The 26,797-nt window shown below is 48.5% G+C and overlaps 17 protein-coding genes across 17 annotated transcripts; 9 read left to right on the top strand and 8 right to left on the bottom strand.

Annotated features, from left to right (window-relative positions):
- Window positions 1-259: 259 nt before the first annotated feature.
- Window positions 260-2,764, top strand: NEMAJ01_1792 (uncharacterized protein; the record flags this gene model as incomplete). The annotated part of the gene is made up of 1 exon (XM_047915630.1): window positions 260-2,764. One exon carries the CDS (start codon window positions 260-262, stop codon window positions 2,762-2,764), a length of 2,505 nt encoding a protein of 834 aa, XP_047771587.1.
- Window positions 2,765-2,956: 192 nt separating this feature from the next.
- Window positions 2,957-4,867, bottom strand: NEMAJ01_1791 (uncharacterized protein; the record flags this gene model as incomplete). The annotated part of the gene is made up of 1 exon (XM_047915629.1): window positions 2,957-4,867. One exon carries the CDS (start codon window positions 4,865-4,867, stop codon window positions 2,957-2,959), a length of 1,911 nt encoding a protein of 636 aa, XP_047771586.1.
- A 731-nt stretch (window positions 4,868-5,598) lies between these two features.
- On the bottom strand, window positions 5,599-7,104 carry NEMAJ01_1790 (uncharacterized protein; the record flags this gene model as incomplete). The annotated part of the gene is made up of 1 exon (XM_047915628.1): window positions 5,599-7,104. The coding sequence occupies one exon, from the start codon at window positions 7,102-7,104 to the stop codon at window positions 5,599-5,601; it is 1,506 nt and encodes a 501-aa protein (XP_047771585.1).
- Window positions 7,105-7,215: 111 nt separating this feature from the next.
- Window positions 7,216-7,635, bottom strand: NEMAJ01_1789 (uncharacterized protein; the record flags this gene model as incomplete). Its single annotated transcript, XM_047915627.1, has 1 exon — window positions 7,216-7,635. One exon carries the CDS (start codon window positions 7,633-7,635, stop codon window positions 7,216-7,218), a length of 420 nt encoding a protein of 139 aa, XP_047771584.1.
- Window positions 7,636-8,097: 462 nt separating this feature from the next.
- On the bottom strand, window positions 8,098-9,819 carry NEMAJ01_1788 (uncharacterized protein; the record flags this gene model as incomplete). The annotated part of the gene is made up of 1 exon (XM_047915626.1): window positions 8,098-9,819. The coding sequence occupies one exon, from the start codon at window positions 9,817-9,819 to the stop codon at window positions 8,098-8,100; it is 1,722 nt and encodes a 573-aa protein (XP_047771583.1).
- A 167-nt stretch (window positions 9,820-9,986) lies between these two features.
- NEMAJ01_1787 (ADP-ribosylation factor 1/2) lies at window positions 9,987-10,592 on the top strand (the record flags this gene model as incomplete). Its single annotated transcript, XM_047915625.1, has 1 exon — window positions 9,987-10,592. One exon carries the CDS (start codon window positions 9,987-9,989, stop codon window positions 10,590-10,592), a length of 606 nt encoding a protein of 201 aa, XP_047771582.1.
- Window positions 10,593-10,662: 70 nt separating this feature from the next.
- NEMAJ01_1786 (uncharacterized protein) lies at window positions 10,663-12,924 on the top strand (the record flags this gene model as incomplete). Its single annotated transcript, XM_047915624.1, has 1 exon — window positions 10,663-12,924. The coding sequence occupies one exon, from the start codon at window positions 10,663-10,665 to the stop codon at window positions 12,922-12,924; it is 2,262 nt and encodes a 753-aa protein (XP_047771581.1).
- NEMAJ01_1785 (uncharacterized protein) lies at window positions 12,908-13,843 on the top strand (the record flags this gene model as incomplete). Its single annotated transcript, XM_047915623.1, has 1 exon — window positions 12,908-13,843. The coding sequence occupies one exon, from the start codon at window positions 12,908-12,910 to the stop codon at window positions 13,841-13,843; it is 936 nt and encodes a 311-aa protein (XP_047771580.1).
- A 751-nt stretch (window positions 13,844-14,594) lies between these two features.
- NEMAJ01_1784 (uncharacterized protein) lies at window positions 14,595-15,230 on the bottom strand (the record flags this gene model as incomplete). The annotated part of the gene is made up of 1 exon (XM_047915622.1): window positions 14,595-15,230. The coding sequence occupies one exon, from the start codon at window positions 15,228-15,230 to the stop codon at window positions 14,595-14,597; it is 636 nt and encodes a 211-aa protein (XP_047771579.1).
- Window positions 15,231-15,559: 329 nt separating this feature from the next.
- On the bottom strand, window positions 15,560-17,575 carry NEMAJ01_1783 (uncharacterized protein; the record flags this gene model as incomplete). The annotated part of the gene is made up of 1 exon (XM_047915621.1): window positions 15,560-17,575. One exon carries the CDS (start codon window positions 17,573-17,575, stop codon window positions 15,560-15,562), a length of 2,016 nt encoding a protein of 671 aa, XP_047771578.1.
- A 15-nt stretch (window positions 17,576-17,590) lies between these two features.
- NEMAJ01_1782 (uncharacterized protein) lies at window positions 17,591-18,496 on the bottom strand (the record flags this gene model as incomplete). Its single annotated transcript, XM_047915620.1, has 1 exon — window positions 17,591-18,496. The coding sequence occupies one exon, from the start codon at window positions 18,494-18,496 to the stop codon at window positions 17,591-17,593; it is 906 nt and encodes a 301-aa protein (XP_047771577.1).
- A 23-nt stretch (window positions 18,497-18,519) lies between these two features.
- Window positions 18,520-19,377, top strand: NEMAJ01_1781 (TBC1 domain family member 13; the record flags this gene model as incomplete). The annotated part of the gene is made up of 1 exon (XM_047915619.1): window positions 18,520-19,377. The coding sequence occupies one exon, from the start codon at window positions 18,520-18,522 to the stop codon at window positions 19,375-19,377; it is 858 nt and encodes a 285-aa protein (XP_047771576.1).
- A 75-nt stretch (window positions 19,378-19,452) lies between these two features.
- Window positions 19,453-19,986, top strand: NEMAJ01_1780 (glucose-induced degradation protein 8; the record flags this gene model as incomplete). Its single annotated transcript, XM_047915618.1, has 1 exon — window positions 19,453-19,986. The coding sequence occupies one exon, from the start codon at window positions 19,453-19,455 to the stop codon at window positions 19,984-19,986; it is 534 nt and encodes a 177-aa protein (XP_047771575.1).
- Window positions 19,987-20,184: 198 nt separating this feature from the next.
- Window positions 20,185-21,024, bottom strand: NEMAJ01_1779 (uncharacterized protein; the record flags this gene model as incomplete). The annotated part of the gene is made up of 1 exon (XM_047915617.1): window positions 20,185-21,024. The coding sequence occupies one exon, from the start codon at window positions 21,022-21,024 to the stop codon at window positions 20,185-20,187; it is 840 nt and encodes a 279-aa protein (XP_047771574.1).
- Window positions 21,025-21,545: 521 nt separating this feature from the next.
- On the top strand, window positions 21,546-22,262 carry NEMAJ01_1778 (uncharacterized protein; the record flags this gene model as incomplete). The annotated part of the gene is made up of 1 exon (XM_047915616.1): window positions 21,546-22,262. One exon carries the CDS (start codon window positions 21,546-21,548, stop codon window positions 22,260-22,262), a length of 717 nt encoding a protein of 238 aa, XP_047771573.1.
- Window positions 22,263-22,449: 187 nt separating this feature from the next.
- NEMAJ01_1777 (DNA mismatch repair protein MSH2) lies at window positions 22,450-24,654 on the top strand (the record flags this gene model as incomplete). The annotated part of the gene is made up of 1 exon (XM_047915615.1): window positions 22,450-24,654. The coding sequence occupies one exon, from the start codon at window positions 22,450-22,452 to the stop codon at window positions 24,652-24,654; it is 2,205 nt and encodes a 734-aa protein (XP_047771572.1).
- A 394-nt stretch (window positions 24,655-25,048) lies between these two features.
- Window positions 25,049-26,704, top strand: NEMAJ01_1776 (uncharacterized protein; the record flags this gene model as incomplete). The annotated part of the gene is made up of 1 exon (XM_047915614.1): window positions 25,049-26,704. One exon carries the CDS (start codon window positions 25,049-25,051, stop codon window positions 26,702-26,704), a length of 1,656 nt encoding a protein of 551 aa, XP_047771571.1.
- Between the last annotated feature and the right edge of the window lie 93 nt (window positions 26,705-26,797).

Raw genomic sequence — 26,797 nt, 5'->3', positions numbered from 1 at the left:
GCAGGAAAGAGCGTGCCTGTCTGTAGAACCTGATTTCTGCAGGCAAACTTTGCACGCGTTTGGAAAGAGGCAACGAATGGCGTAGTTTCTGGAAAGCGCTGAATGGCTCAAGTACAAGCATTGGCGAGTTCTGTGCGGTTTGTGCCTGCTATTTATCCTGTCCATACACCCACAAGTGCGCGGCAGCCGAAGTCATGCGGCACATATATGATAATAAAGTATTTAAATATTTTGTATTTTTAAGAGTCGAACTCTGGAGATGCTGGAAGTAGAGGATTTATGCGAGGCAGGGTTCTATGGAATGAAACTGGAAGATTTAAACAAAAATGAGATAAGAATGCTGGTAGATGCAGGCTCTGCCGAGGTTGTAACAGAGGCCTCGGTCAAGCACGTGGAGGAGACTTTGGACCCATTGGCGTTTGTAAAAGACCATACTTTCCACAGAACGTCGTATGTGCGGGCTACAAACAAAGAGTTCACAAAGCACATCACCAACGGCCGGCTGAATTTCAACTGCCCAGAGTACTACTTTATATTCCACGAGCTGCTTGTGCACAGCAAGCCGGTGAGCTGCAGCGAAGTCCGGATTAAGCTTAAGATAGGCGCGAAGTCCTTCTTCTACTTCATCAAGAAACTGGTGAATCTAGGCATAGTCGAAAAGGCAGGGAATGCTATATCTATATCAAGCAAGAAAGAGCCTGTCCAGAGCGAGCCCTTGGACTATCCGCCGCCAACACACTTGCTGAAGCACGTGCCTATTTACACGCAAATAAAAGGCATGTTGCTAGGCCCTGATGGAACCTCAACACAGATGATAAAGGAGCGCCTGGGCATAAAAAACCGGCAGGCGCACGCTGCGCTGCGGCACGTGCTGTGCGAGTTCAAGGACCAAATAAAAGTGATGACTGAGTTTGAGGGGAAGACGCGGCGGCTGAGGTACATCCTGAACGAATACTACGAGCAGCAAAAGAAAAAGTTCGAAGAAAAAACACACGCAAGCACGGAAGGGGCGCTAGAACCGCAGAACGAGTACATAAACACAGAAATGCGCACACAGGCTATTGAGGGCCTGGTGCTGAAAGAGCATGCGATTGTGTACAACAAAACATTCCACCAGAAAATATCGGAGGTTTTGGGGAGCAAGCACACAATAGACAAGAACACGGTTGTAAGAACAGCCAATGCCTCCAGCAAGATCGACGTGGTTCGCGTGTACATAAACTATCCGTCGAAAACCATCACCAGAAATGTCTTTAAAGTCGCCAGCATAGACCCAACAGACGCTGCAGTGGTGGAGTGCATACGGAGAGAGGGCCACCGGGCGTTCAGCATAATCACAAATAGCGGGGTGGTTGATTACTCGTATCCCGACGACGAGCACAGCCCAGGGGCATTTACACAGGAGGACCCACACAAGCTGCCGGCTGAGTACAAGAAATACTTTAGGGGCATCCTGTTTTCGGCGTACAACGACATGTTCAAGTCAGAAAGCAACGGATATTTGATAAAAAAGCAGGACAGGATGCAAGTGCTGCAAAAGCACTGGAGGGCGTCGGGGGCGGTGGTGAGCAAGTCTCATGAAACAGTTGACAATCTGCCCCTTTACGTTATTTTCTCGGTCTTTCCATTTTCGACCCAAAACATACGGGACAAAGTGAAGGCATTCTACGAGGCAAGAGAAGAAAACTGGGAAGTGGCCACGTATCGAGACCTTAGAAAGGAGTCTCCGGTGGAGCTCTCTAAGCACTTCACGTCCAAAAAGTATCTGAACGAGCTTATGGAGTACATAGGCGAGATGGTGGAGGACGGAGCCCTGGAGAAGGCCTCGGGCGCAGAAGGAGCAGCAGACATGTACAGAGTGGCTCTGAGCGGAGAAAACGAGGAAGGCGCCGCCCCAGAGAAAACGGACATGCCAAAAAATGCTTTCTTGGAGAAGGACGAAAGAGAGGCGCTGTACAGCAGAATGTGCGAAGAGATGTGCATGCGAGCAGACGGCCAAATGAAAGACGCGCTTACCAGACACGTTGCAATGGGGGTGGGCGTTGACGTGGTCATGCACAGCGAGCATTGCGAGCAGGCCAAGGCCGAGATCATAGGCCTGTTTGTGAAGAAGCAGTCGTTCAAGAAGGCGTACATTCTTAGCAAGGATCTTTTGAAGATGTCTCCTGAAGACTGCACGCTAGCGCATGCAGGGCCTCTGGAAATAAACAACAAAGCGTACCCGAGAAAAACCGTGCTAGAGTGTATCCGGGCAATAAAAAAGGCGCTTTGGACAGGGCAGCCTGTTTTTGTGCTTAGCGAGCTGAGTGCATACGACTATTTTCTCCTAGAGTATCTGACTTTGTCTCTCCGCAGCCAGAATGTGCTTTCCTTCTCAAAGGCCTCGGTCCGGAATAACGTAGCAGTGAAAATCCGAATAACCGAGGAGTACAAAAAGTCGGTCGAGTACATCAAGAACACTGTGTACTTGCAGAGCACAGAGAAGCCCGCCGGCAGAGCAGGCTCCGGCCGCGAAAAAACATATCTGGAAACATTTGAAATCAGCTCTATTACGAGAATTTTTTCTCCAGACCAAATTGTATTCTATACCTCTGCTTCTCTTTTTCTCTACTTAGCACACAATGGAACAACCTCCATAAAGAAGTTGACTAAAAAAGGCTTTATATCCGCAATAGAGATAGAAGACATTGTGCAGATGTACCCAACCGTGTTTTATATACAGAGCGCAGCGCCCCACGAGAACTCTATAGTGGGTCTCAAATAGAAGTGACAGGCTTGCGTAATGCCCCACAAGCAAATAAATTGCATTTTAGGCCACACACAGTTTACCTGCACATGAAGATATAAATAGCCCAGTATAGGCTAGGTATTACAAAATTTAAGAGTGTGTTTTAGCATTAATTGCCTGTGGCAACCATGTTTATTATGCATATAGCTCAAGGCAGGGTGCAGAGTCCTACTTTGGGCTGGGGGATGGCTCTTCCACTGCCATTACTGCTGTGCACCTGTTGGGGAGCACATGTGCACAGCTTTCTATGGCAGCCTGGGGAAGCTCATCGGATTTTGCACTTTCAGAGAGAGGCTCTGACGATTGGCAAGAAGCAGAGGCTTCTGCTTGTTCAGACTCTCCGTCTGTAGAGGAAGGCTCTGCGAGCTTTGGAGGTGCAGGTTTCTCCTTAGCATCTACAGGCACGAGCGAAAAGTCCTCTTCAGTAGCGAAAGATTCAACTGGCACAACTAGCTGCTCAATGGACGCAGATTCAGCAGTCACAGTTGGCTCAATTTCTTTCTCATGGTTTGCAGGCTCGGTAGCTTCAACTAGTTCAGCGGGTGCAGATTCAGCTGGTTCAACTAGTTCAATGGGGGCAGCTTCAGCTGGCTGCTCAATGGATGCTGATTCAACCGGTTCAGATTCAACTGGCTGTTCAATGGGGGCAGCTTCAACCGGTTCAGATTCAACTGGCTGTTCAATGGGGGCAGCTTCAACTGGTTCAACTAGTTCAGCGGAGGCAGTCTCAACTGGTTCAACTGGCTGTTCAGCGAGGGCAGTCTCGACAGTCTCAGCTGGCTGCTCAATGGATGCTGATTCAACTGGTTCAACTGGCTGTTCAATGGGGACAGTCTCGACAGTCTCAGCTGGCTGCTCAATGGGGGCAGTCTGGACAGTCTCAGCTGGTTGCTCAATGGATGCTGATTCAACTGGTTCAGCTGGTTGCTCAATGGGGGCAGTCTCGACTGGTTCAGCTGGTTGCTCAATGGATGCTGATTCAACCGGTTCAGATTCAACTAGTTCAGCGGGGGCAGATTCAGCTGGTTCAACTGGCTGCTCAATGGGAGCAGATTCAGCTGGCTGCTCAATGGGGGCAGTCTGGACAGTCTCAGCTGGCTGCTCAATGGATGCTGATTCAACTGGTTCAGCTGGCTGTTCAGCGGGGGCAGTCTGCTCTGTGCTTTCTGGCTCAATTGCAGCTTCCTCCTGAACAATAACTGGCTTGGGGTTCAGGAAGTTTTCAATTTCTTCAGTTACTTCGATTTCGCTGACAAAGGACTCCATCTGCATGCTGACTTCGATGTTGGTGCCCGTTCTCTTTAGATTCCTTGTGTTTTCCATCAGGCTTATAATGTGTTTTTTCACCTGCTTTACCACATCAAGAAGAGCAGTGACATTTCTTGCGCTTCTTAAACAGTCTCGGTCGTCTACATTCAATGGGCCCAAAATGGCATAGTACATGTTCACGTATGTTCTGCGCAGGCATTTGTTCTTTCCTAGCCAGTGTCTAACGTAGAGGCTGGGATCAAGTGTTTTGGCTATAAGGTATTTGACGGTGTTTCCACTAAGAAGCGGGCTGTCCTCGCTTCCCTGGGAAAGAGTAGAGCAGATAGACTCCTCCAGGTTCTCCAGCTCAGTGCGGTCCCCGGTCTTGTTCTCCTTTAGGTGGTTTAGCAAGACAATTGGCATAGTGAAGTCGCTGGTCTTTGGGTTTGCATTCCCAAAAATAGCCATCAGCGCGTTGAGGTATTCTAGCACCCCAGCAAACACCTCTGGGCTTTCCTCCATCTCAGCGCCCGAGGCATTGGAGTTCGCGTCTGCACTCGCCTTTTGGGATGGCCCCTCTGCTTTCTGCACACCCGCAGATGCCTTCTCCCTCTCCAAGCAACTTGAGCAAGTCTTCTTTCCTGCGCCTTTGGTAGACTTTCTCTTTTTGAAAAGATTTATAGTGTACTTGACTGCCTTCGTGATTCCTTTTTTTGTACTTTTGGGAATCTGCAACAGTGACTTCTTGCATCTGCGGTAAGCAAAAGCCAAGAATGGTCTTTTTTCTTTTGATGTCTCTGATTGCATGGTGTGATGATCATCTCTTTGCATATTTATACCCTAAAAACAAATGAAGTGCATTATTAATAAGCAAAAAGATCCCATGCAGGGGGTCTTGGATGCTTTTGTTTTTGTTTGTTTTTATTGCAAGCGCGGGCCTATTTTTGACTTCGACGGATCTTTGCTTTTTTCTTCCGCATATAGAATCATTTTTTCTAATTAGCAAGTTTTTTGGGGTCATTTCTTGTAGAAATGTAAACACACCCGCGGCATTGCGCTCGCCACAGACTTTTCTTGCACACAGAAGGGCAAGGCCTTGGCGCTACACATCTTGCCCAAAGCTCCCTCTGCCCGTTCTTAAGATACTGATGCCCGCGGCTTTGCTTTAGCTCATAGCATGAGTGGGCCATCAAGCAGCATCCTGGCTCTTATGCTTGCGGTCTGTAACTACAGGCTTTTTAAGCTCTGCGCCATGCTAACCATGCATGCCCTTTTGGATGCGCCACTCGTCCAGACACAGCGTGAAAAGCCTGTACTGTGCTTCTTTTCTGCACGCGTACACTCGCAAACACTGCAACCACGCTGAAGTTGCGCCTTTAAAACATAGCAAAGAAGAGCCGAACTAGCACACAGGCAAAACTTTTATTCTGAATAACTACTATAGGCTCCCCTATTTGCTTGTAAGTATGGCCCAGGCCCGAACGCAGAAAATTCCCAGCACGCGCACAATAAAGGCGAAACTATTCTGCAATGGCCTTCCAAGCCTCTCTGCCTCTGCCGATCTATCCCAGCAGCTCCAGTTTTTTCAATAAATACCTATTCTGCTCCTTCAGCAAATAGTACTCTCCCTTTAGCTTTACAATGTTCTGGACTGTGCCCTTCTCCTTTGCCTTCTCCTTCAGACTCCGAATTCTTTCCAGCATGGCCTGCATGCTCTTTGACGGAGCCTCCTGGTTTTCCTGAATGCTCATGTAGATGTCCTTGATTTTGGATATTATTTCCCCCACACGGGATATTATTCGGTCGTTGTTCTCGGCAATGTTCTCTATTTTTTCCTTCGTGCTCTTCTCGATCCGCTTGATCTCCTCGCTGGTCTCCTTTATGTATTCGATTTTCTTCTCCAGCATGATTCCAAGCGAAACCACCCGAAGCACCACGTCTTGCTTAAAAGAATTCAGTATTTTCTCCAAATACAGCGCGTTTTCCTCCTCTGTGGCATCGCGCACAAAAAACTCAATTTCCTTGTACTTCTCCAAGTACCGCATGCTTTCGTCAAGGACAAGCTCCTCGCTTCTCTGCAGAGCCTTTTCCCTGTTCATTTCGATTGAGCTTAGCTTGTACTCGCTTTGCTCTGCCTGGTACTTTACAAGCCTGGAAGGCAAGCCCTCAACCAGCATAACCCCTTTGTTGAGAACGTGCACCTTCTCTGTCTCCTTGACCTGGAGCACCACGGCTGGGCACGCGCGACCCAGCTCGACTATGCACTCCACAGGCACTCCGCCCTCCATGCGCTTTTCCCGCAAGAAGACCCGGCCCTCTGCCTCTAGCCGGTCTTCGGAGTTGATGACCTTTCCCGTGGTCTTGTATATGTACAGAAGCTTGTAGTCTTCTCCCTTTTCGCCATACACCTCCACCCCGCTTGCGTACTTCATAATTGCGCCCCACGATGTGCATATGATGTCGTCCAGCCGCTCGCTGCAAAATGTAACAGGCTCTGGCTCGATAAGCACAGGCCTCTTCACAAAGACAGGCGCGCGCGCATCCTCGCCCTCCGCCACCAGCCTTGCGCTTTTCTTCTCCTTCAGATCCAGCCCCACCTCCAGCACCTTCTCCTCCAGCAGCAGCACCCTTTCCCCCTGCCGGGCCAGCTTTTTTATCCGGTACCTGCATATGAGCCGATTCTGCGCCATTTTGTACCTCCGGACTTTTGTGTCGTTTATGCTGTATATGTACACTTCGTTCAAAAACATGCTGACAACCGTATACCCATCAACAAGCACGCGGGTAGGTGTTTTTGGGAGAGTAACTGTCGCAGTGTGCCCGATCGCCGGGTTGTACACTGTTTGCGTGTTTCCGTGCGTGAATATTATATACTCGCCGTGCACAGTTGCTGAAATCTTGCTAAAAGAAGGCGAGATCGACGGAAACGCATATTTTTCCAGCGTGCCTGCTAATGTATATTTGTAGATGTGCGTGTACGAAATAAAATACATTCCCGTCTGGAAGGCGGCGCTTGCAAAATAGTCCACAGGAAGGGAACACGGCAAAACTTCTTCAACAATCTTCATAGTCTTAAATAAAATTTAAAATAAATAATATGCACACAGCGCTGCCGATTTATTACAGACAGAGCGCAACTCCTATGCAGGCCATTTCGTAAGTCTGGAATGAGCCGCGTATTAAATACTTTTTTCTTCTAGCGTGCTCAGAAACTCTTGGTCAATGCTCACCTCCTTGGTCACCTTCTTCCATGTGCAGTAGTCGAAATACAAGATAAGCCCAGGCTCTATGTCTTTTTTTATGATCTGCACGAAGGTTTTCATCTCCTTGCTATACATCCAGCCCAGCCGAAGCAGCCTGTCATACGCGTCCTTCTGCGCCCTTTTCCCACAATGGTTGAAAAACACATAGAAGAGCGTTCCCTCCGAGAACTTATCGATTTTTTCCTCCTTGGTTCCGCGGATTGCCGTTTTGTAGCACTCCGGGAGTATTCGGTCGATTTCTCTGTCGTACGGAAAGACCCTCCCGTTTCTGTCGTTTGCCAGGTGGACTTCCAGCGTGTCTATTTTCAATGACTCTCTATAAATGTCTCGAAACATAAAATTAAAATTATGGGAAGATGCTCTTATGCTGGAATTGCGCGCATTTATTAATTTGCAGAAAACACTCAAGGGGCCGCGTGCTTTGGGATTCCCTCAATGCGGCTGGGCAGAGAAAAGGCATCTGCCCAGGCCAGGCGTGCTTCCTGTACTTTGTGATATTTGGGGTGTGCCAGAGACCTGGCGTGGCTTTGAAGAGCGCCTGGATGGAGTTGCAGCTCTAGATTTTATGGGCGCGCACAAAATGCACATGCGTTTGCTCGTTTGAGGTGGGCACATTTTGCACGGCCTCTTTCAAAAACAAGAGCAGCGCGCCAGCAGGCAGCAGGAAGCGAGCGCTGCACAGAGCCAAAAAGTGCTGTGGGCGCAGGGCCTGTGCTAGAGACTGGCTGGAGTGTGCGGGGCTTTTCTGGAGTGCTCTTATAATTTTGAAGAACCAGCTAATTAGTCGGTATTTTATTCTTATAATATACTGCTAGCTCTTATATAAACTACCTGGTTGTTTTTTCTCTTGGACAGGGAAGGCCGGTTGATTACATATTCCGGGCTGTCTGAGGTCGTGGTATATTCAATCGGGGAAATTGAGTGCTTATAGACAACAGTGGGCCGGGGGGCTGGTTCGGCTTCGACATAGTGATGATGTGTGTGCGTGTGTCGTGTTCTGGGCGGCTCAACCTGCAAAATTTCTGGATCAGTTCTTCTTTCCAGGTCGCGCAATGCTCTTTCTATTCGCATCAGCGCCTCTTTGTTCCCGGTGTTTGAGTGCGAAATATACGTAGGCTCGTTGTTTGGCTGACTCCATGGAACTTGGATCGTATCAGAGGCGCTTGCGCCAGGGCTTTTGGTGGACAAGGCTGGAGAAGAGTACTCGCTGGGGTCCGTGTATTTGATTTCAGGCCTCTTCTTGGACTTTTCCCACCTAAAGTTTCTAAGCCTTTCTAAAAAGCCCTCCTCCTCGATTTTTTTCCTCTTCAGATCTTTTATCTCTTTCTGGAGCTTTTTCTCGCTCTCCATAAACTGCGTTTTGAGCTCACGCTTGAGCATGGCTTTCTGCCTCTTCAGCTCTTCCTTCAGCTTGTACAAGTCGCTTTTCTTTTTCGAATGGCGGCTATCGCTGGACGAGCTAGAGTCTTCGTCGTATTCTTTATAAGGCTTCTTTGTTTTTTTCGCCGTGCTAATGCCAGAAGGCTTTATGGGCTTTATAGGCACAGTTTTTGTGGGCGCAGGGTTTTTTTCCATAGCTGTGTGGCTTGGGACACTCGGCGGAACAGATGCCACAATGCTCCTATTCTCAAAGCCTGAACTGGCATTAAAGGACCCGGTGATGACGCCTACATTAGTTGGGGCAAGGCTGCTTGCCCGTGTGCCTATAAATCCGGCGGAAGAGGGAGACGCCTCGTTGCGGCAAAGCATAGGCTGCTTCAAGCACATATCGTTTATGCTCACGTTCGGGCCTATGCTTGTGTGCACTTCCGGGGAGGTTCCGTCCTTTCTGATGACAATTCTGGATATCATGTCGTTAACCGTGTTTCCATGCTTGTCTGTGCTCCCTATTGTGATGACTAAATTTGGAAGACCGGAGGGCGCCGGCGTGTCTGTGGAAATGTCGTGCGGCGGCATTACTTTAGGGCTCGGCATAGGCTCATGCGGCAGGATAGCTCCATGCGAAAACGCTTCGGCCGCGTGCATGTCGTGCGCCAGCATTACATCGTGCATGGCCACGTCGCGCGGTGCGTCGTGCAGCGGTATCCCATGCGGATGCATTTCAGGAGATAACCCTCCAAGCGGCAATGGCTCTAAGGGGCTCGACTCAACAGGGCTGGCTGCGGAGGGGAGGCACAGAAGCAACGACCTATTTCCGCACAGGCTCCCCTGAAGGGTCTTCGCACTGACTTCCTGCTGGGCTCTCTCCATCATGATGTTTCTTTCGTGCTGGGTCGCCGCGCTGGAGTCCATTGAGTAGGTGTATGCCGGCCTTAGAACTGTGGCAGAAAGCAGAGGCGGCTTGGGTGTGTTTTGCCCCATCATCCAAGGCTGCCTTGCTGCTAGCTTGCTCCTGTACAGTCTGCATATGCTGTTCTGCAGGGCGTTTAGCTCTCCCATTAGATTGCAGTACTGCCAGTTGAATGTGCACTCGATGGCTTTTAGCAATAGCCCGGCTATAAGGTTTCTTCTAATTTTCATGAAGTGTCAATTGCTTATTGCTTAAATTGTGGCCCTAAAACATTCTATGGGCAGTTTTAGAGTGAGCCAATCGAAAGGCCAGTTTTGCATGGGTTTGTTTATTTACAATCGGGCCGAAGTTTTCAATTAATTCGTATTTAATAATTTATTTTTTATGTATGAAATAAATGGGCAGTGTAGTAAGTAATATTCTTAGTGCTTTTACTAAGAAGACGCCTAAAAAGGTTTTGATGCTGGGGCTGGATAACGCAGGAAAGACGACCATTTTATATCTTTTGCATCTTAAAGTGGTTGAAGGCTCTGATCCAACAACTGTCCCAACAGTTGGTTTCAATGTTGAAACCATAAAGATAGGGAGTGTGGGAATTACTGTATGGGACATTGGAGGCCAGCATAAAATAAGGTCTTTGTGGGAGTTTTACACCGATGGGCTGTCCGGAATGGTATATGTTATTGACATACAGGACTCAGATAGATGGGGATCTGCAGTTTCCGAGCTAGAGAGGATGCTGTCAAACGGAGGAAAGCCCAGTAGATATCCTGTTTTAGTAATTGCCAATAAGATAGATAAAATACCAGACTCTGAGGTGGACGAGGTAAACAAAAATCTGTACGACAAGCTAAATCCCAAGGTCTTATTTGCAGGAAGGCCGTGGATGATTATAACATGCTCTGCCATTACAAAGGACATAAACATAATAACGGACGGATTTTTATGGTTGGCTGACAATTTACTGGAGAATCAAGATAAGAAGAGCGAAAGTAGAATATAAATAATTCTTACGGTTTATTCCTTTGTTTCCTGCCCGCACAAACTATTTAAGAACTTCAGTTTTATTTTTCATGGAGGCTCTCTTTGCATACATGCAAAAAAAGACTTCGCTGGAGGATCTTGTCAAAAATTACTCGAGCGCCGAGGGAAATAGAAAAGCATCTGCATATGTTCTGTTTGAAACGCTGAGATTTGCAGACCAAAGAGGGGCCGCGCTGCACAAAGAGGCTTTGCAGAAGTTTTTCCAAGCGAGCTACGTCCCCGGCCTCTTCTCAGAGTACATAAGCGTGCTTGCATGCACAAAAAGAAGGGACGTGCACGCAGAAGTTGCCCAGCTTATGTGCTGGTGCTTGCGCAAGCTGTCTGCGCTGTCCGAGGTTTCTGGGCTGGAGGAGAGGCTTTGGGTTTTTTTGAGAGGGGCTGAGCATAAAGAGCAGCTGTTTAAGGAGGCTGTTCTTTTGTGCATTGAAAAAGCAACGCCGCAAGGCCTTTCCCACTTTGTGCGGATAGGAGTCGAGCATGCGTATGTGGACGCGCTGTGCAGGCGCACGCAGCCAGCAATAGAGTGCATGCTCCAGGGAATTGCGCAGAGCAAAAGCATAGTGGACGCCGTGCAAGAGAATGAGGCATTTCTTCTGGGTGCGATGAGCCATGGCGTGGATCTGGTGGGGGAAGTAGCGCGCGCCTCAGTCATGTATCTTCTCGCAGAGAGGCCGTCCAGAGTGAAAAACAGTGCAGGCACTGCATGCCAGAAACTTGTGTGTGCGGGCGGATACTCAGAAAAAGTTGCGCGTTCCGTGGAAACTGCTCCTATTGAGACTTGCAGTGCACTCTGCGGGCCTAGTAAGGTGCTATCTTCTGGAGGCCCTGCCACGCGCATACGATGCTATGTGCCTGAAGGCACGCTAGAAAAGCACCGGGTGCTGCTGGTGGAGTGGCTGAGAAAAGTCCGAAAAGCCACAGTGGCCGAGCAAGGCATAGGGTTGTGCAAAACACGGGAAGAAGGCGCAATGAAGTTGGAATGTGCAGAGGCACGCGGGGGAATGGCCCACGATATAGTGAGCATAATTGCGTCCCAGCGCCCTGAAGATGTGCTGCTGAGCAGAGTGGGAAGAGTGGGCAGCGAGTCTGTGCTTCTTCTTAGCGAAGTGTGCACTGACCTGAGAATTCCGCCAGGCACACAGCTGTCCAGAGCACTCCTGCTGAAAGTGCTTGAGAAAACTGGAGACAGAGCATACATTGACTCGCACCCTGTTGGAAAGATGCTGGACATAGAAAAAGAAATTCACATGGGGTACGACTATTATCTTAGCCTGCTGTTTAGAAAGGGCGTGCAGGTGATGCAGTCGCTAAACATCATAAATGCAGCGCTGGACTACGCATACCACGGGCGAATAGTGGGCATGACGATTAAGCTGGCCGATATGCTTAAAGATGCAGAGTACAAAAGCAGGCAGGGAGCCACTGGGCCGGCAGGCATCTCTGAGGAGCTCCGGCTCATTCCTAGAGTGCTCAACAAAATCGTAAAGAAGACCTACCTGGACAAGGCGTGCCTGCAGAGGGTGTTCCGGCAGGTTGTGTATCTTATAACGGTAGAGAATGCGGACATAGTGAGAGAAATATACCCCTTGCTGGAGAGCATAGTGTACTCCTACAAAGAGCTTGACAGCGGTGTGGCCGAGCACTTGTACGGAATGAAGAAGCCACAAGAGCAAAACCATAGGATCGCAGCAGGGCCTGGCGCTCCTGCACGCGGCCTGCTGGAGACCAAGGGAGAGCGCGCAGAAGACCCGCCAAGGAGCATATGTGCTGATACGGTGACCAGCAACAAGGATAACAACACGGACAATGTCATGGTCATTTCCGCAGAGATCTTTAACACAATGGATATGGACGGCTTCAACCGGAAAATCTCTGCCGAAACAGTGTCTATTCTCTCGGTGTTTCTGGAGACCACGCACAACTTCTTGGCGAGGCGAATAGAAAACAGCCTGCTTCCAGACATCTTGCAGTACTACATCACAAACAACACGCTGGTGAACACCCCCGAGACCGTGTGCTTTGTGAGATTTCTATCCCAGCTGTCAAAGCACTCGCTGAAGGTGCAGAGCATGCTCAAGGTGGCTCTTGTTTTGATGGTTCTGCTAGAGAGGAACATAGACGGGGCCGAAGACGCGATTCGGCAGTTCTACAAAAAGGACAAGTACTCGCTTCTGTACGCGGTGCACCACAACATAGAGCAGCAAAGGCGCGCCAAAGGCTTGATAATATCGGCTAAAACCCGAATAAAAATGCAGAAAATATTTACAGACAAAAATGAGCAAGCACAATAGCAGCATATCCTGCCTAGAGCACGGGGACGAGCTTGTATACGGGCTCTGGGACGGCACTCTGCTGATAGTGGGCAAAGAAGAAACGCGGTCCATTTCGCTAAACTCGCCTGCAACCTCCATTCGCACGCATCTAAACACTCTGTACATAGGAACCGCAAAGGGCGACTTGTGGATGGTGGAAGGAAAAACAAAGGTGTCCCATCTGATGAAGGCGGCATTTCATATCATGCACACCGATCTGAAGATAGATTTTGTTGTGGGTATATATGCAAAAGACAGCGAGCGCATTGTGGTTACCTATGCGTACGGGGGGATCGTGGTGTACAACCTTGCAAAGCGCGCAAAGGAAAAGGAAACACGAACCAGCGGGAGAATAACTGCCAGCCACATGGACGGAAACAGGCTTGTTTACGTTTCAGACGGGAAAGTAATATGCGTGTACGACATGGAGACAGAGAAAACAACAGGCATGAAAACGCTGCTGTCGGGCACAACCATAGACCACATAATATTTATACAGGGAACGGAGCAGAGAACAATTGCGTATTGCACGCCCGTGGGGAAAGTGTGCGTGGACTATGTGGATAAGCCGGGGACCGGATTTGTGTTTAAAGCGCACCGGAAAGTGGCCGAGAACGAAGAAACTTACTATCCGGTCACGCTTATGAAGCAGGTCGGTGCAAGCCAAATTGTAACGGCGGGGGGCGACGGCGAAGTGTATATTTGGGATGTAAAGGAAAAAACCCGGGTCCAAAGCGTGATCTCAACCAAAAAGTGCGTGCTCTGCGGAGACGTGAAGAAAAGTGAAGCCGGCGCGGCGGTCTCGCTGATGCTTGCTACATGCGAGGGCGTGAGAAATCTCTGTGAAATAGAGGGCAAGTACAATCTCATGGAGGTCCCCCTGGGAGACCCTGTATAGAATATGCAAAGACCGATACACGCGAGAGCGCTCCATGAAGAGGCACGCGCGAGTGAAAGGCGACGCGCTAGAGCCTTCGCAATTTCGCTTATTTCAGCGTAGATAAATAAATAGCCGTTTTAGGCACTTTTGTCTTTAAACCGCACGCATGGGCTAAATTGGCTTTTCGCTGGTGTGGCTCACCGAAGCTGCCAATTTGCAGTAAATTGCTCATTATTCTAATTTATTTCATGCACACAAAAAATGAAGCTTCTGGAGTTTCAGCATGTGCTTGCGCAATTTCATCCGAAAAAAGCAAGGCCTTCGGTAGATTGTATTTTAAAATTTCTAATTAGTAGCGTGATTTAGCGTGTTATGCAAAAGCTTCAAATGGCTTTTGTTTTTCTTTGCATCGTTGGCATGCGCGGGCTTGCTGTGGATGCTGGCTCTGCAGGTTCTGTGCTATCAGCCCATGTCTGCCTGCGTGCGTGGCTTTCCTTATTAATATCCCCGAATGCGCAGCAATACAGCCGGCCAAGCATTTTCTCGCGCATGCAAAGCAGAAACTCTCTTTCTGCCTTTGCTCTGTTGCAGCGCAATTCTTTTCAAGCGCACAAAGACTGCGCTGTTTCTGGCCGTTCCATAAAATGCCTCCGCCTCTATGCAAGGCAGATGGGCAAGAATGCGCGCCCTGAGATAGACTATCGCTGGCTTTTTGTGCAAAGCATCTTCGTTCTTCCTCAGCCCCGGCGAGCCGTGCACTCTTCTATGTTTATTTTCCTTTATACACTCCATTGACGAACGGCCCGCTGTGCAGCAAGTATATGCGGCTGTTAAACGGCGTGGCCGTGTGCGGAATCTTGTGCAAGGCCATGAGGACTTTCTGCCGCATTATGATGTCCTGCACCCATTTTGTGTACTTAACCTCCAGTGAAATGATTTTCTCATCATTCTCCAGCCACTGCATCAACTCCTGCTTCATTGCATTCACCTTCTCTGGAAAGTACTTCATCGAAATGTCCAGCAGATTTAGACTGTCCTTCCGCACGTCTATGACCGTGCACGTCATCATTGTCTCCAAATACAGAATCACATACTTCTCCCAGTTTTTCAGCTCTGCAGGCAGCGCCTTTGCTAGCAGCTTTGCAACTATCCGATAGAACAGCGCGCGCACCTCTTTCTTGTCGCTTTTGCACATTTTCATTATCTCTTTGATCATCTCCTCAGACACACACTCTAGGCCTTCGGCTTCTCTGGCGCCCCGCATTCGAATTGTTGATGAGCTGTGCTTTAGCATGCTTAGTATCTTCTGCAGATCGTCGGATATTCGTTTGGACACCCCCACGGTTTTGTGTCTGACCGCAAGCGGCTTTATGACTTTTGGCTTAAGCTTGTATCTCTTGAACATGCTGTTTTGTATACTGTGTGAGTTTTCCCGTAAAAACGCAAAATATTAAAATAGTCCGGGCTCTGCTATTTTTACGGAGGCCCCGTGGAATGGCGCTTTCTGAACAGGCATAAGCCGCTTTTTCGCCGCGCCGCCTTCCAGAAAGCGCAAAGCAAAAACTTAGAACCAGCATGAAAATGTAAGATCCAAAGGCCAACAGCGCACAAAAGAAATAACAAAGATGTTTACTCCATTCAAAAGTTCCGGCTTGCACATGCCAAGCTCTGGCTAAAGCGCACTGTCGTTAAAGGTGCACCGGCCACACGTGCGCGTTCTATTCTGCTTTGGCTCTATGGGCAGTTTATTCTATAAATGTTTGTGTCATTGTATATGAGTATGTGGTCGGGGTGCTTCAAGTGCTTTCCGTTTGCAATGGGAAATATTCCCCGCATTATTCCGTCCTGCAGCGTGAATATTTTAACTCGCTTCTTTCCTATAGCAACAACAAACTCTTTAAAAATAAAAACGTAGTCTATGCGCATAAGCCATAGAAACACAACATTGGCCTTTTTTCGGGTCCCGTACCTATTAATATAGAACCCCACATCGTCAAACGCCACCAGATACTGGTTTTCCTCCACCTTCATCATGGTTATAGGCCTGGAGTCTGGCTTGCCTACGTAAAGCGCAATTGTTTTGTCCAAGGGGTCTAACAGCTCCTGCGTGGTGAGATCCACTAGGTCTATAAGCTCAAAGTCGTTTGAGGATATAACCATGTTTTTCCCCAGAAAAGTCACGTCCGTTATGGAGCCTGCAATGTACATGCGCTTGTGCACGCTTTTGCTCAGCTTTCCGTTTGCCTCGCCTGACAGCTTATATATCAAAAGCTCCTCCGACCCCAAGTATCCTTTCCTTTTGGCGACCAGAAATATGTTGTTCTCGCTGGGGTTTGGGTTGCTTTTCACAAAAGAGACCTCTGTCTTTGCTGCAACTCGGTCGACCGCCACGGGCGCCCTCGCTAAGTCTCCATGTATGCGGATGCTGTATACGCTTCGGTCCATCATGAAAAACAAATGAGACAAAAGCCTGCTGTACACAAGGCTTGCAGTTTTTTTGTTGACTACTCGAACACGGTCATTTCTGAGAATTACTTCCAAATATTTTTCTGTTCCAACAGCAAGGTCGCCCAGCGCTTTTGCATTCCATGCTTCCATTGGCTGAGGGTTGATCAAGCAGAGCCACACGTCTTTTTCGCCCTCCACCACATTGCACATCTCTTCAACGGTGAAGTTGTAGAACTTGGCCTGCTGCGCAATCTTTATGCTTTTTATCGTCTTTTCCAGCTCTTCGCCTTCCCACTCCTTGCACTCGATAAAATATGTCCTGCCCTCCGAAGAGACCTCCAGCTGCGTTTCTTCTTTGCCTGTGCTCTCCATGCGCCGCACGCTGATTGTAGACGGCTCCATGTAGTGGTCAAACAGCGTCTTCTGCGTTCTTTTGTGCATGCCTCTCACAGTGATCATGCACTCCACAAAAAACATCGCATTGTCCAGTATAACCATTGAAACCGACTTGCGGCCTTCCGGGGTTATTATTGTCATCTCCTCTTCCATCCGTATCAGCTTCCTGTCCTTTTGCATCATCCCAATGGAAAACTCTGGCCTCTCCTTGTATTTCAGCTCGTGCGAGAGATGGTACAGCGTAAAGTACTCGGTGGAGTACTGCACATTCTGGTTCACCTTGTTGTTTGCCTTCTCTATCTGTGCTATGGATATCGACAGCGCGCTCTCCTCCTCCGGCAAAGCATACTTTAATATCGCCCGAAGAAGCAGCGGGTATCTAGCAATCTTTTGCATTGGCCGCAGAATAAAGTGCGAGCACCCAAGATGCAGCCTGTTTATTCGGTGGAGCACGTCCATTATTTCTGCCTCAAACTCCGGGTTGTTCTCCATAAGCATGTTCATGGTTTTTGTGGCCTGCGGGATTTTGCTGGCATACTCTGCATATGCGCTTGCCATCACATCTTTTCTGGCCATGTATGCGTGAAGCGTGTTGCTGAGGTCGGAGGCAGACACAGAAAGCCGCAAAAACACGTCCTTTGGGGTGTTCCTGGATATCTTCAGAGATCTCATAAAGTGTATTAGAATTGCATCATGCATCTCGAATATCGAATCTAAGTTTCCTATAACATTGGACAAAAACAGCTGCTTGCTGTACACATCGAGCGTGGTTGTATTAACCACCAAGTGTTTTATGGTCCTTGTCCACAAAACCAGGTCGTATACGTAGTGCGACTCGGACTCAAACAGCTCGTGTATCGCCTGCATTCTCCTCTCCTGCCTCAATGAGTTGTTTTTGTCTGGCATTTCTTTGTTTATTGTTTACTCTTCATTTTCCTTAAGAACTAAAACCTTTTCCCCCGTTGTTTGGTCTGTTTTAATTACACACATCTTTTTTATAAGGGCCCTGAAAGTTTCTTTTGACTTTGGGTTGGCCTTGAACCGCATTTTGAACTTCTCGATCAGGTTTTTAATGGAAATGGGCCCTGCGTACAGGTGCATCTTCACGTCCAGTTCTGTTACTTCTTTATGGACCTCTTCCAACTCGGCCTCGTCTGAGGACGCGTTTGAGGATTCAGACTCGAACTTTTCGTAGTTCTTTACCAGCTTTTTTAGATCCTTCCCTGCGGAGTCCAGACGCTTCTTTTTCTTTTTTTCAACTCTCTCCAGGTCTATCTCCCCGTCGTCGTCGTCAAACACCTCTTTGTACTCGAGCTCATCCTCTTTGTACTCGTCCGTCTCGCCCTTCCGCGGCTCTTTTTCGGCGCTCATGTCTCTGGCAGACCTTTTCTGGAGCTTTTCCTCGGCCTCCTCCAGGCTGAGCGTCTCATACTGTATTTTGGGAGAAAACTTGTACCATTTGCTTATTTTGTACAGCTTTATGTCATTTTTCTCCCGGACCATCGCATAGTATGCGCTTTTTGAGTCTTCGGTGACCTTTATCTGGGTCTTTCTCCCCACAAACGCCCGCTGCTCGCTGTCCTCCAGCATCCACGGAATCTTCTCCTCTTCGTGCATCTGGATGTCCTCAGGCTCCTGGTACTCCACTATTTCGGCCTTCTTCCGCGTCATTCTCACTGCGTTTGCAGGCACCGGCTCCTCGTCAGGAAGCACCAAAGATGGGTCGCGAACAAGCTTCAAGGGCGGAACCAGCTCGTCCCCCATTCCGTGGATTGCTGCTATGTTTCTTTCTACGCCGCCATTCACCAAAACGACTCTGTGCTTCATAAAAAAATTAATTTCGCCAGCATATGAAATCCAGGCGAGACACATGGATAAGCCTGCTGAACCCTGGCCTGGAAATAAACAATGCTTTCTATGCGGAAAGAGAGGCGCTGTACAGGGAGTATGTTTCCGACCTGCACACGCCCGTGCCTGTTGCAGAATTGATAGATAAAGACATTCGCCGAACAAAAATCACGCCAGTCTGCGGGATGTATTCGGACTATCTGGAGAGCGTGCGGCACGGCGAGCCTGTCAAAAATGCTTTGGCCAGGATTTTGCAGGTCTATGTGCACACAAACAAGTCCATTGGATACGTGCAGGGAATGAACATTGTCTGTGCAATTATGTACTATGTGCTCTCGCGGGACGACCTGCCATACAGCGAGTCCGCCACATACTTCTGTTTTTTCAACCTCATGGCAGACATTGGCGACCTTTTCACGGAAAAAATGGACAAGACTGAAACTGGGCTATTTGGGCAGCAAAAGATGGTGCTGCGCCTGCTTAAAAAGAAGGACCCAAAGCTGCATGCTAGAGTGCTGCAAAAAGACCTTTTCAACAGGAGCGCCTTCCATGTCAGGTGGATGGTGCTTCTGTTCTCTGCCGAGTTCACGCTTGGAGAAACCATGCTGGTGTGGGACCGGTTCTTTGAGGAAACCCCGAAGGGGGTGATGATTCCATACTTCTGCGCGTCCTTGCTGCTTCTTCTTCGAGAGCGCATCCTGAAAGATGATGAAATGGAGGTTCTAACCACGCTAGAAGTGGTGAAGGTCAGCCCCCGCCTGGCGCTGGACACTGCAGAAAGGCTTCTTAAGGAGACTCCATACAGCGTCTTGGCCCCGCACTCTGCTGCAAGAACACGGGCAGCACACCGCCAGGCCTGAGAGCATACGGTGGCACCGGTGTTTATTTGTTCTAGCTTTGGAATAAATTCATATTAGTCTCTTTGCGCATAAACAATGGACGAAAGCACCCCAAGAGAGCTGAAGCTAATTATGGACTATCTCTCCTCAGAGTGCTACACGGGCACGCTTGACGCACTGGGGTACGGGAAAACCCCCATACTCAGCATGCGAGAAAAGATCAAGGAGCTGTGCATGTCCGGAAAAGTCGAAGAGATGTACAAGCTGCTAACCACGGAGCACCCAGGGATTCTGGACAAATATCCGCACGTGGTTTCTCTTATATTCAGCCAAATCTTCATTGAGTTCATCCGCAACAACCAGCCAGAGAAGGCTTTGAGCTTTGGGCGCACCTCCATGCATGCAGGGCAGGACATAACCAAAACCCAGGAGCTGTTCTTGCTGCTTGCATACAAAAACCCAGAAGAGTGCGAGAAAATGAAAGAGTTTATGTCTTTTGAAAGGAGAGAAAGAGTGTTCTCCGCTGTGGACGGGATTATCAAAGAAAAGACAGCCGGGCGAAAGGCCTCTTTGCTGGAGTACATCAGCAAGGCAATAAAGTATTCTAGCTGCATGCAAAAAGAGGAGTGACTCGGGGCTCTTTTTCAGAATAAAATATAAAGTGTCTCTACGCATGCTTTTGCAAACTGCTACGTTTTGTTTTTAAGCTTGGCAGAGACGGCCTGCAACACAGCGCCAAGTCTTTTCGGCAAGAAAATGCTTGAAATGTTTCCAGAGCATGGCTTTATTGAAGGCATCTTTGCATGAATGTATAAGAACCTTCTTCTCTCAGGAAGTATTCTCTTGGTTTATAAGGTGTTTTAGCGATTTCATAAAGCCTTTGACTGCTAGAGCAAAGGCTGTGTTCGGATACATGTATGTATATAGGAACGTGTAGCTAATTACTATGAGTAGAAGAAGGGCCACAACCAAGATGATCCACACGCGGCTTCTGAAGCGCGCATTTGAGCGGCCATTAGCACCCCGTGAAGCAGAGCTGCGCTTTGCTGCTTTACCCCTTTTTTTGGGGAGGTTTTTCTCCTCTTGTTGTAATGACTCCTGTTTGTTTAGCTGGTTGTCCAGTATGGCATAGTAGTCTAATTCGTTTACCTTTTCGACACAGAACTCTACTATACCACGGAACGTCTTCGATATGGTTGCCTGGTTTTCGTGCAGGGCCTCTTTTATCTGGGCTGCTCGTTTGCTCTTCACAACAGGAGCGCCTGCTTCTAATTTAGACTTAATGCTTTTTTTCAGATCTCTCTGGATGGCCCCGCCGATTAAAAAGCATTTTTTCAAGTTTTCCCGGATGTTTTTAGTGACTTTGGCCAGTACGGCTTGGGTGACCGCTATCTGGATGGCTTCTGTCTCCTGTTTACTCTTGTTTCCTATGTTGCTCCCTATGCTTAGCAGGCCTTCGTCTATGCCGAACTGCACGATCTCTTTAAACTCCTCGGTGGATTGCTCCGCCAGAAAGTCCATGTCCAAACTCTTGAGCATTTTAGAGATCTCATTCACGCTTCCATCAAACACGCTCCCAACCGCAGCCAGATCCTGCAAGCCCTCAGCTAACTTTGCTTCTAGTTTTTTCAACTTTTCCTGATCTATCTTTATGCAATCTTTTTCCATACAGGAGCATAAAAAACTGATTTTATAGGCGAAAAATCAAATTTTGATTACGGGGGTTTCTCCGCCCGTTATTCGCCAATCGGCATAAAAATGTGCACCCCGTATTTGGGTATGCTCTCCACAGATTTTTCCTTATCCAAGCTCCTGCATGCGGCCTAAACAAAGCCACGCAATTCTTAGTGCACGCTAAGATCGAAGCAAGAGTCTGCGCTGTGACGCTAAAACTGCGATTTTTTTATTGTTTTGCCTATGCCCATCGCATGCCCAAATTCCCGAATGTGCACGCTTTCAGACATAGGCAAAACAATATCAAAGCACGAGAATAGCCAGGCTTTAGGCGGCACAAAAATCTTCCCTGGGCCCCCACAAAACTGCAAAGGGCTATGGCAAAATGGCACTAGTAGAGCTCCCTATGACAAGGCGGCGGGTCTGGGCAGGCGTTTTCTGTTGCTATGCGCCTGCTTGGGTGAGTCTGCCCTTACATGCATCCAGAATTTATATTTGCTCTATTTTTTTACATAATGCAATTCCAGAACGAACAATCAATAGCAATTACAGCATATGAAATCGACATGGACAGCACAGCGGAAGTTTATGGCCTTGAAGCTGTTGGCAGCCCGTGCAGCGAGTTCGAAGTAGACAACGAGAACACAATGCTTGTGATGGAGCAAGCAGAGGGCATGGCCCCTGAAGTGGAGAGCGCAGGGGATGTCTTAGAAATGGGCTTTAACGCATGTGCTTGCCTTGAAAGTGCTTTCTCAGAGCCTTTGCAGGTATACCTTCGGGAGAGCCTCGATGGCGCTGAGTGCGAAAACACGGCAGAGAAGCTGTTTGCGGCTGTTCAAAGCCTGACCTCTCCTGCGCACGGAGTTATTTCGAGCGAAGTTGCAGAAAAAATCCAAGCGTATGTGGAGGAAAACAGCGAAAAAATCGAGTCGATAAGTCTGCACATGTGCATGGAGTCAGACCATTTGGTGGCTGAAGTTACGATCAAGTTGCTGGAGAGCTTCTCAGACATAAACAATCTGGAGTGCCCTGGGTCCTTGAACTTCCTCTCCATAACTGCTTTGCCTGTAGTAGATGCTGAACAGCTGGGCAGCTCCTTGTTGGAGACTGTCTCTGGCCCCGAGAGTAATCTAATAAGCACGGTTGGGGAAATATGCAACAATGTGGTTAATTCTACCCCTGAGCTAATTTCCCGCATAGCAAGCATAGGTTCCTTTCCTGTAGAAAACTAGGCAGGCCTTTGAAGGACAGCAAGAAATTTCGGCACAATCATTAAATATGCTATTTTAGGACATAGTTTAATTTGGCCGGAAACACCATCTGGCCGTCTCTTTCTTCTGTAAAAGACATAGAAACATTATGGCGACAATCAGGAGCAAGCAGAAGGGTGCATAAACCCAGAATATTTTTTAATTTTGCATGATTAAGCTTCTACTAGAGGGAGAGCAGTACAAGGCTGCTGGAGAGTCCGCCAAGATGCTTAGAGAGGCGCTGAATGAGCGAGGAGATGGAGACCTGACGATATCGCAGGAGGCTTTTGGCAAGATTATTCCTGTTCTAATTAACGAGTACAGGGAAACCGTGCACGAGTACACCATAATAAACGGCAAGGAGGTGAAAATAAGAGAAGGCTCGCCTGGGAACTGGGCAGACTATCCTGAGTACTTGATCAACAGCGCAGAAATAACCCGGATGGGCGCGGTTGTTCTGGGCCCTGGAAACGTTCTGTGCGTGGAGCTAGCTTCTGCCTCCACCGTTGAAAAGGAGATAAAAGTGTACAGGTTTGTTGATAACGAGCTATACACAAATCTGGCCCAAGTCATACACGAGCAAAATATTCGAGAAATCGTATATGTAGACAGCGCGCTGGAAAAGGTCTTCATTGCGCTGGGAGTTACACACTACAGCCTGCCAAAGCGGAAAATGGGCTCTGTGAACCTGCTGGAAAAGCATTTGAACGTGAACGCGCATGGGTACAAAATAGACGAGGCTTCGCTCAGCAACGTGCTGCGCATGGACAAAAAGGCTGCAGACTCTCTTCTCGCTGGAGACATCCGGATAGAGGACGAGATAAACTGCTGCACGCTGCAGGGAAAGCGGCTGCTGCAGCTGTTCATGCGCGCGCCTTTGATAGAAAAGGACGAGATACTGAAGAGGCAGAGCATCGTGGCTGAGATCCTCGAGAGCGGATTCGGGCTTAGAGACGCCATCAAGTCAACTCCAGACACGTTTACTGTGTGCAAGAGACAGGGCGGAGTTTTAACAGTCCAGCAAATAATGAAGCTGTACAAGTTCATAGGGTGCGTAAACAGAATATATGGAAAGCTGCAGCCCCTCCAGTCGCTTAAGCACGAGAGCGCAGTGATGAAGGACTCTCTAGACTATGCAAAGGAGCTGACCGAAGACATACTAGAGCACATCGATGTGGAGGCGCAGGAGATAAAAGAGACGTGCACAGAGCCTTTGAGAAAGCTTGTTTTGCAGAAGAAGCAAATTGAGCACGAAATACACATAGAATACACGCAGGAGGTGAGTGAAAAGAATTTGCACAAGTGCAAGCCAAAGCTTGAAAATAGCTCCATGTACGGGTACTGCATAAAAATGCCTCGAACCGAGGAGAATAAGCTCACCACGCAAACAAAGCTGGCAGTGCAGAAGTCGGGCGTGTTTTTCACAACAGACCGGCTGAAGGCCTCCAACCACAGGCTGGCGCGGGTTCTGGACCAGATAAAGGCAGAGCACGCAGTTGTGCTGAAAACGCTCACCGACTCGTTTGCGATATACAAGGGCTGGATAGAGGTAATGAACCACACGGTTGCCCTGCTGGACGTGTTTTCCAGCCTGGCCGAGTATGCTGAAAACAACAACTTGGTGCGGCCCACATTTTCTGCAGACTCGAATTACGATGTGCGGAAAATGTACCATCCTTTGCTTCCTTCCCTGTGCAGGAGACGCGCCATGCAGAGCAATACCATCCAGGAGCCGATTAAGAACGACCTTAAGCTGGGCAGCGCCCGTCTTTGCATAATAACAGGCCCAAACATGGGAGGAAAAACCACGTTTCTGAAGGCCGTCGGGCTTGTTTCGCTGCTAGCCCAAATGGGGTCTTATGTGCCTGCGGAGTATGCGTGCATTCCTATATTCAAGCAGCTGTTTATACGAATCGGCGCATCGGACAACCCAGACAAGGGGATCAGCACATTCATGGCAGAAATGATGGATGTGTCTACGATACTGAACCAGGCAACAGAAGACTCGCTGGTTATTATTGACGAGCTAGGCAGGGGAACCAGCGACGAAGACGGATACTCCATAGCAGCAGCAACCGTAGAGTACTTGGCCACAGTGAATGCAATGACTCTGTTTGCCACGCACTTCCACGAGCTGGCCCAGATTGCGCATGTAGAAAAGAGAAGGGTTGGGTGCGTTGTGACCGATGAAAAGGTGGAAATGACGTACAAAATAGAGGATGGCGCAGCAGATACGTCGCATGGCATAAACACCGCTAGAAGAATGGGCTTTCCGGAGGAAGTGCTAGAGCGCGCGGAGGAGGAGCTCAAAGAGAACAAAAGAAAGTGCGCAGACGATGCCTCTGCTTGCACAAAAAGTGTGCGAAGAAAATGATATCCGATTCCTATGTCTGCGGCGCACGCTTCTTGCAGAACAGAAAAACTGCTTCCGTGCAGAGCCCTCATCAGAAGAGCACGCAAAGCCCTGCTACTGAAGACTGCACGAATAACCGCAAAGCCTAATCCTCCATGCTGCATTGAGCCCAGCGGCCTAGGGGATCTGGCTGCTCGCGTTGTGGCAAAGCACATAGTTAATCGGTGCCACTGTGCCACGGGAAAGGAAAAAACAGCTAGCGTCTTGGCAGGGTCTGCACATTCTATGCAAACACCTGGAAATTCGCTTGAATACATTGCATGGTGTTAAATAAACACATTTTGTATCAATCTATTGCTTTAATGATTGCATCATATGCATTCGTGTTATAAATGAAAAAATCTGGCGCGGGGGCATGCCTATGAAAGAGCAGAACATTGTTGTGGTCGATTTGGAAACAGCATGGAAAAGTCTGGAAGACAGCCGCCTTCTGCGGTCCTTTGCAGCAGGGTCGTTCGGGTTTAATCTGGTGCTGTTTGAGGCATTTGAAAAGAACTTTGTTCTAAAAACCCCTGCTGGCCTGCCTAAGGCGGAGATTTCAATTCTCACAAGCCTCAAAAGAGAGCTGCTATATGTCCTGCTGTGCGACATGGGGTTTATGTTTGGTGATAAAAACAGCCCCGATTTTTTGGAAAAGTGCTGCCTCTACGTGGAATCAAAAGAGGCAGAAAAGAAGATTTTGGCGCTAATAGAAAAGATGAGCTTTATTCGCTCTGCCATAGATGTTTCCGAGAAAGCAGAGAGCATGGCGGATGTGCCAATGGCGCGCCAAAAGTCGCTGGAAGCTCTTCAGGTAGAGACCGTGAAGGAAGCAGCGAGGCTTGTAGAACATATAGCCTTACTTAAAAAGAAGGCTATACAGCCGTTTGAGTCCGAAAAGGCTGAGCTAGAAGGCAGCGGCGCCTGGCAAGAGGAGATGGCGCCAGAGCCACTCGGAAACTTTAGCGAATGCAAAGCCTTTTTGAAGAATGCGCTAGAGAAGACCTTAAACGCGCTTTTCTACAGCAAGCAGTGCAGAAGCGCGAACATGCGGAACTGCCTTCTGCAGGGGATTTCAAGCTCCCTCAGCCTTTTTATATGCGCTGATGTTACAAACGCGCTGCAAAACATAAGAGACAACTACTTTAATGGCAAGTTATACCTGTACATGTCGCACTTTCTCCAAAAGAACCCTTTGCAAAGGTTTTCCTCTCCGCCCGGAGGGCCTTCGCCCTGCCCAGTGAGCGCAGCAAATTTAAAATTTGGAGTATTCAAGCACATTCTGGACATACATACGTTTCTATGCATAGTGATGCACGCCCCAAATAAGCGCTGCGAGTTTTTGGGCAATCTGGCCTTTGTTGACCAGAAGATGCAAAGGTCAGCGATTGACCTGGAGAGGATATATACAGCCGCGGCATATCCATTTGTCTACAGAAAGGAGCCAGCCCTGCAGCTTGCACACATGGCCACTGCGCTGTCTCTTTTCGGGGCTTTTACTCCACCTTTCAGCGGGTTCGTCTTAGAGCGGATTCTAAGCGTGTGCAGGGAGGCCTTCCACACAAAGCGTACAGGCTGTGAAAGGCATAGTGCGCGCAGATGTGGCTGCACTTCTTCAGATGCCAAGAAAGCCTCCGCTGTATTTAAAGGAGAAAGCAACCAAAAACACAACCCAGCCTTCTCAGGCACAGGCGCCCACTGCACATCGCAATTATTCCTTGCAGAAACATTTTTTTCTCTGGCTACTATAATGGACATTAAATACTCTAGCTTTGGCGCTCTAGACCTGGACGTTTTCAATTATGTAAACTTGCCGAGTCTGAGCCACGCGCAGAGAGCACCTATCCAAAGCAAACCTCTGTCTCTTCACAGGCCTGCTGTCGGGACTGTCCAGCAAGGCCGTGCACTTTGCTTTCTCTTTGGCTTCTATGGGGTATGCATTTTTTTCTTTTCCATTCTAGCTCTCTTTATATGTGCAGCCTATGCCATTGGGCCATGTATGTTTGAAGACAGCAAAGTGGGCAGTCTCTAGTAAACAGGCAAGAAGATACACAACGCAAACGCGTAGTTTTTCATGTAAACACATTCTGCCTTTCCTTAGAAAAATCATGCTGCGTTGGCTTTT

The sequence above is a fragment of the Nematocida major genome (genome assembly GCF_021653875.1).
Source record: "Nematocida major strain JUm2507 chromosome Unknown 2335, whole genome shotgun sequence".
Taxonomy (NCBI): domain Eukaryota; kingdom Fungi; phylum Microsporidia; genus Nematocida; species Nematocida major.
This window is presented reverse-complemented; position numbering and strand designations above follow the sequence as displayed.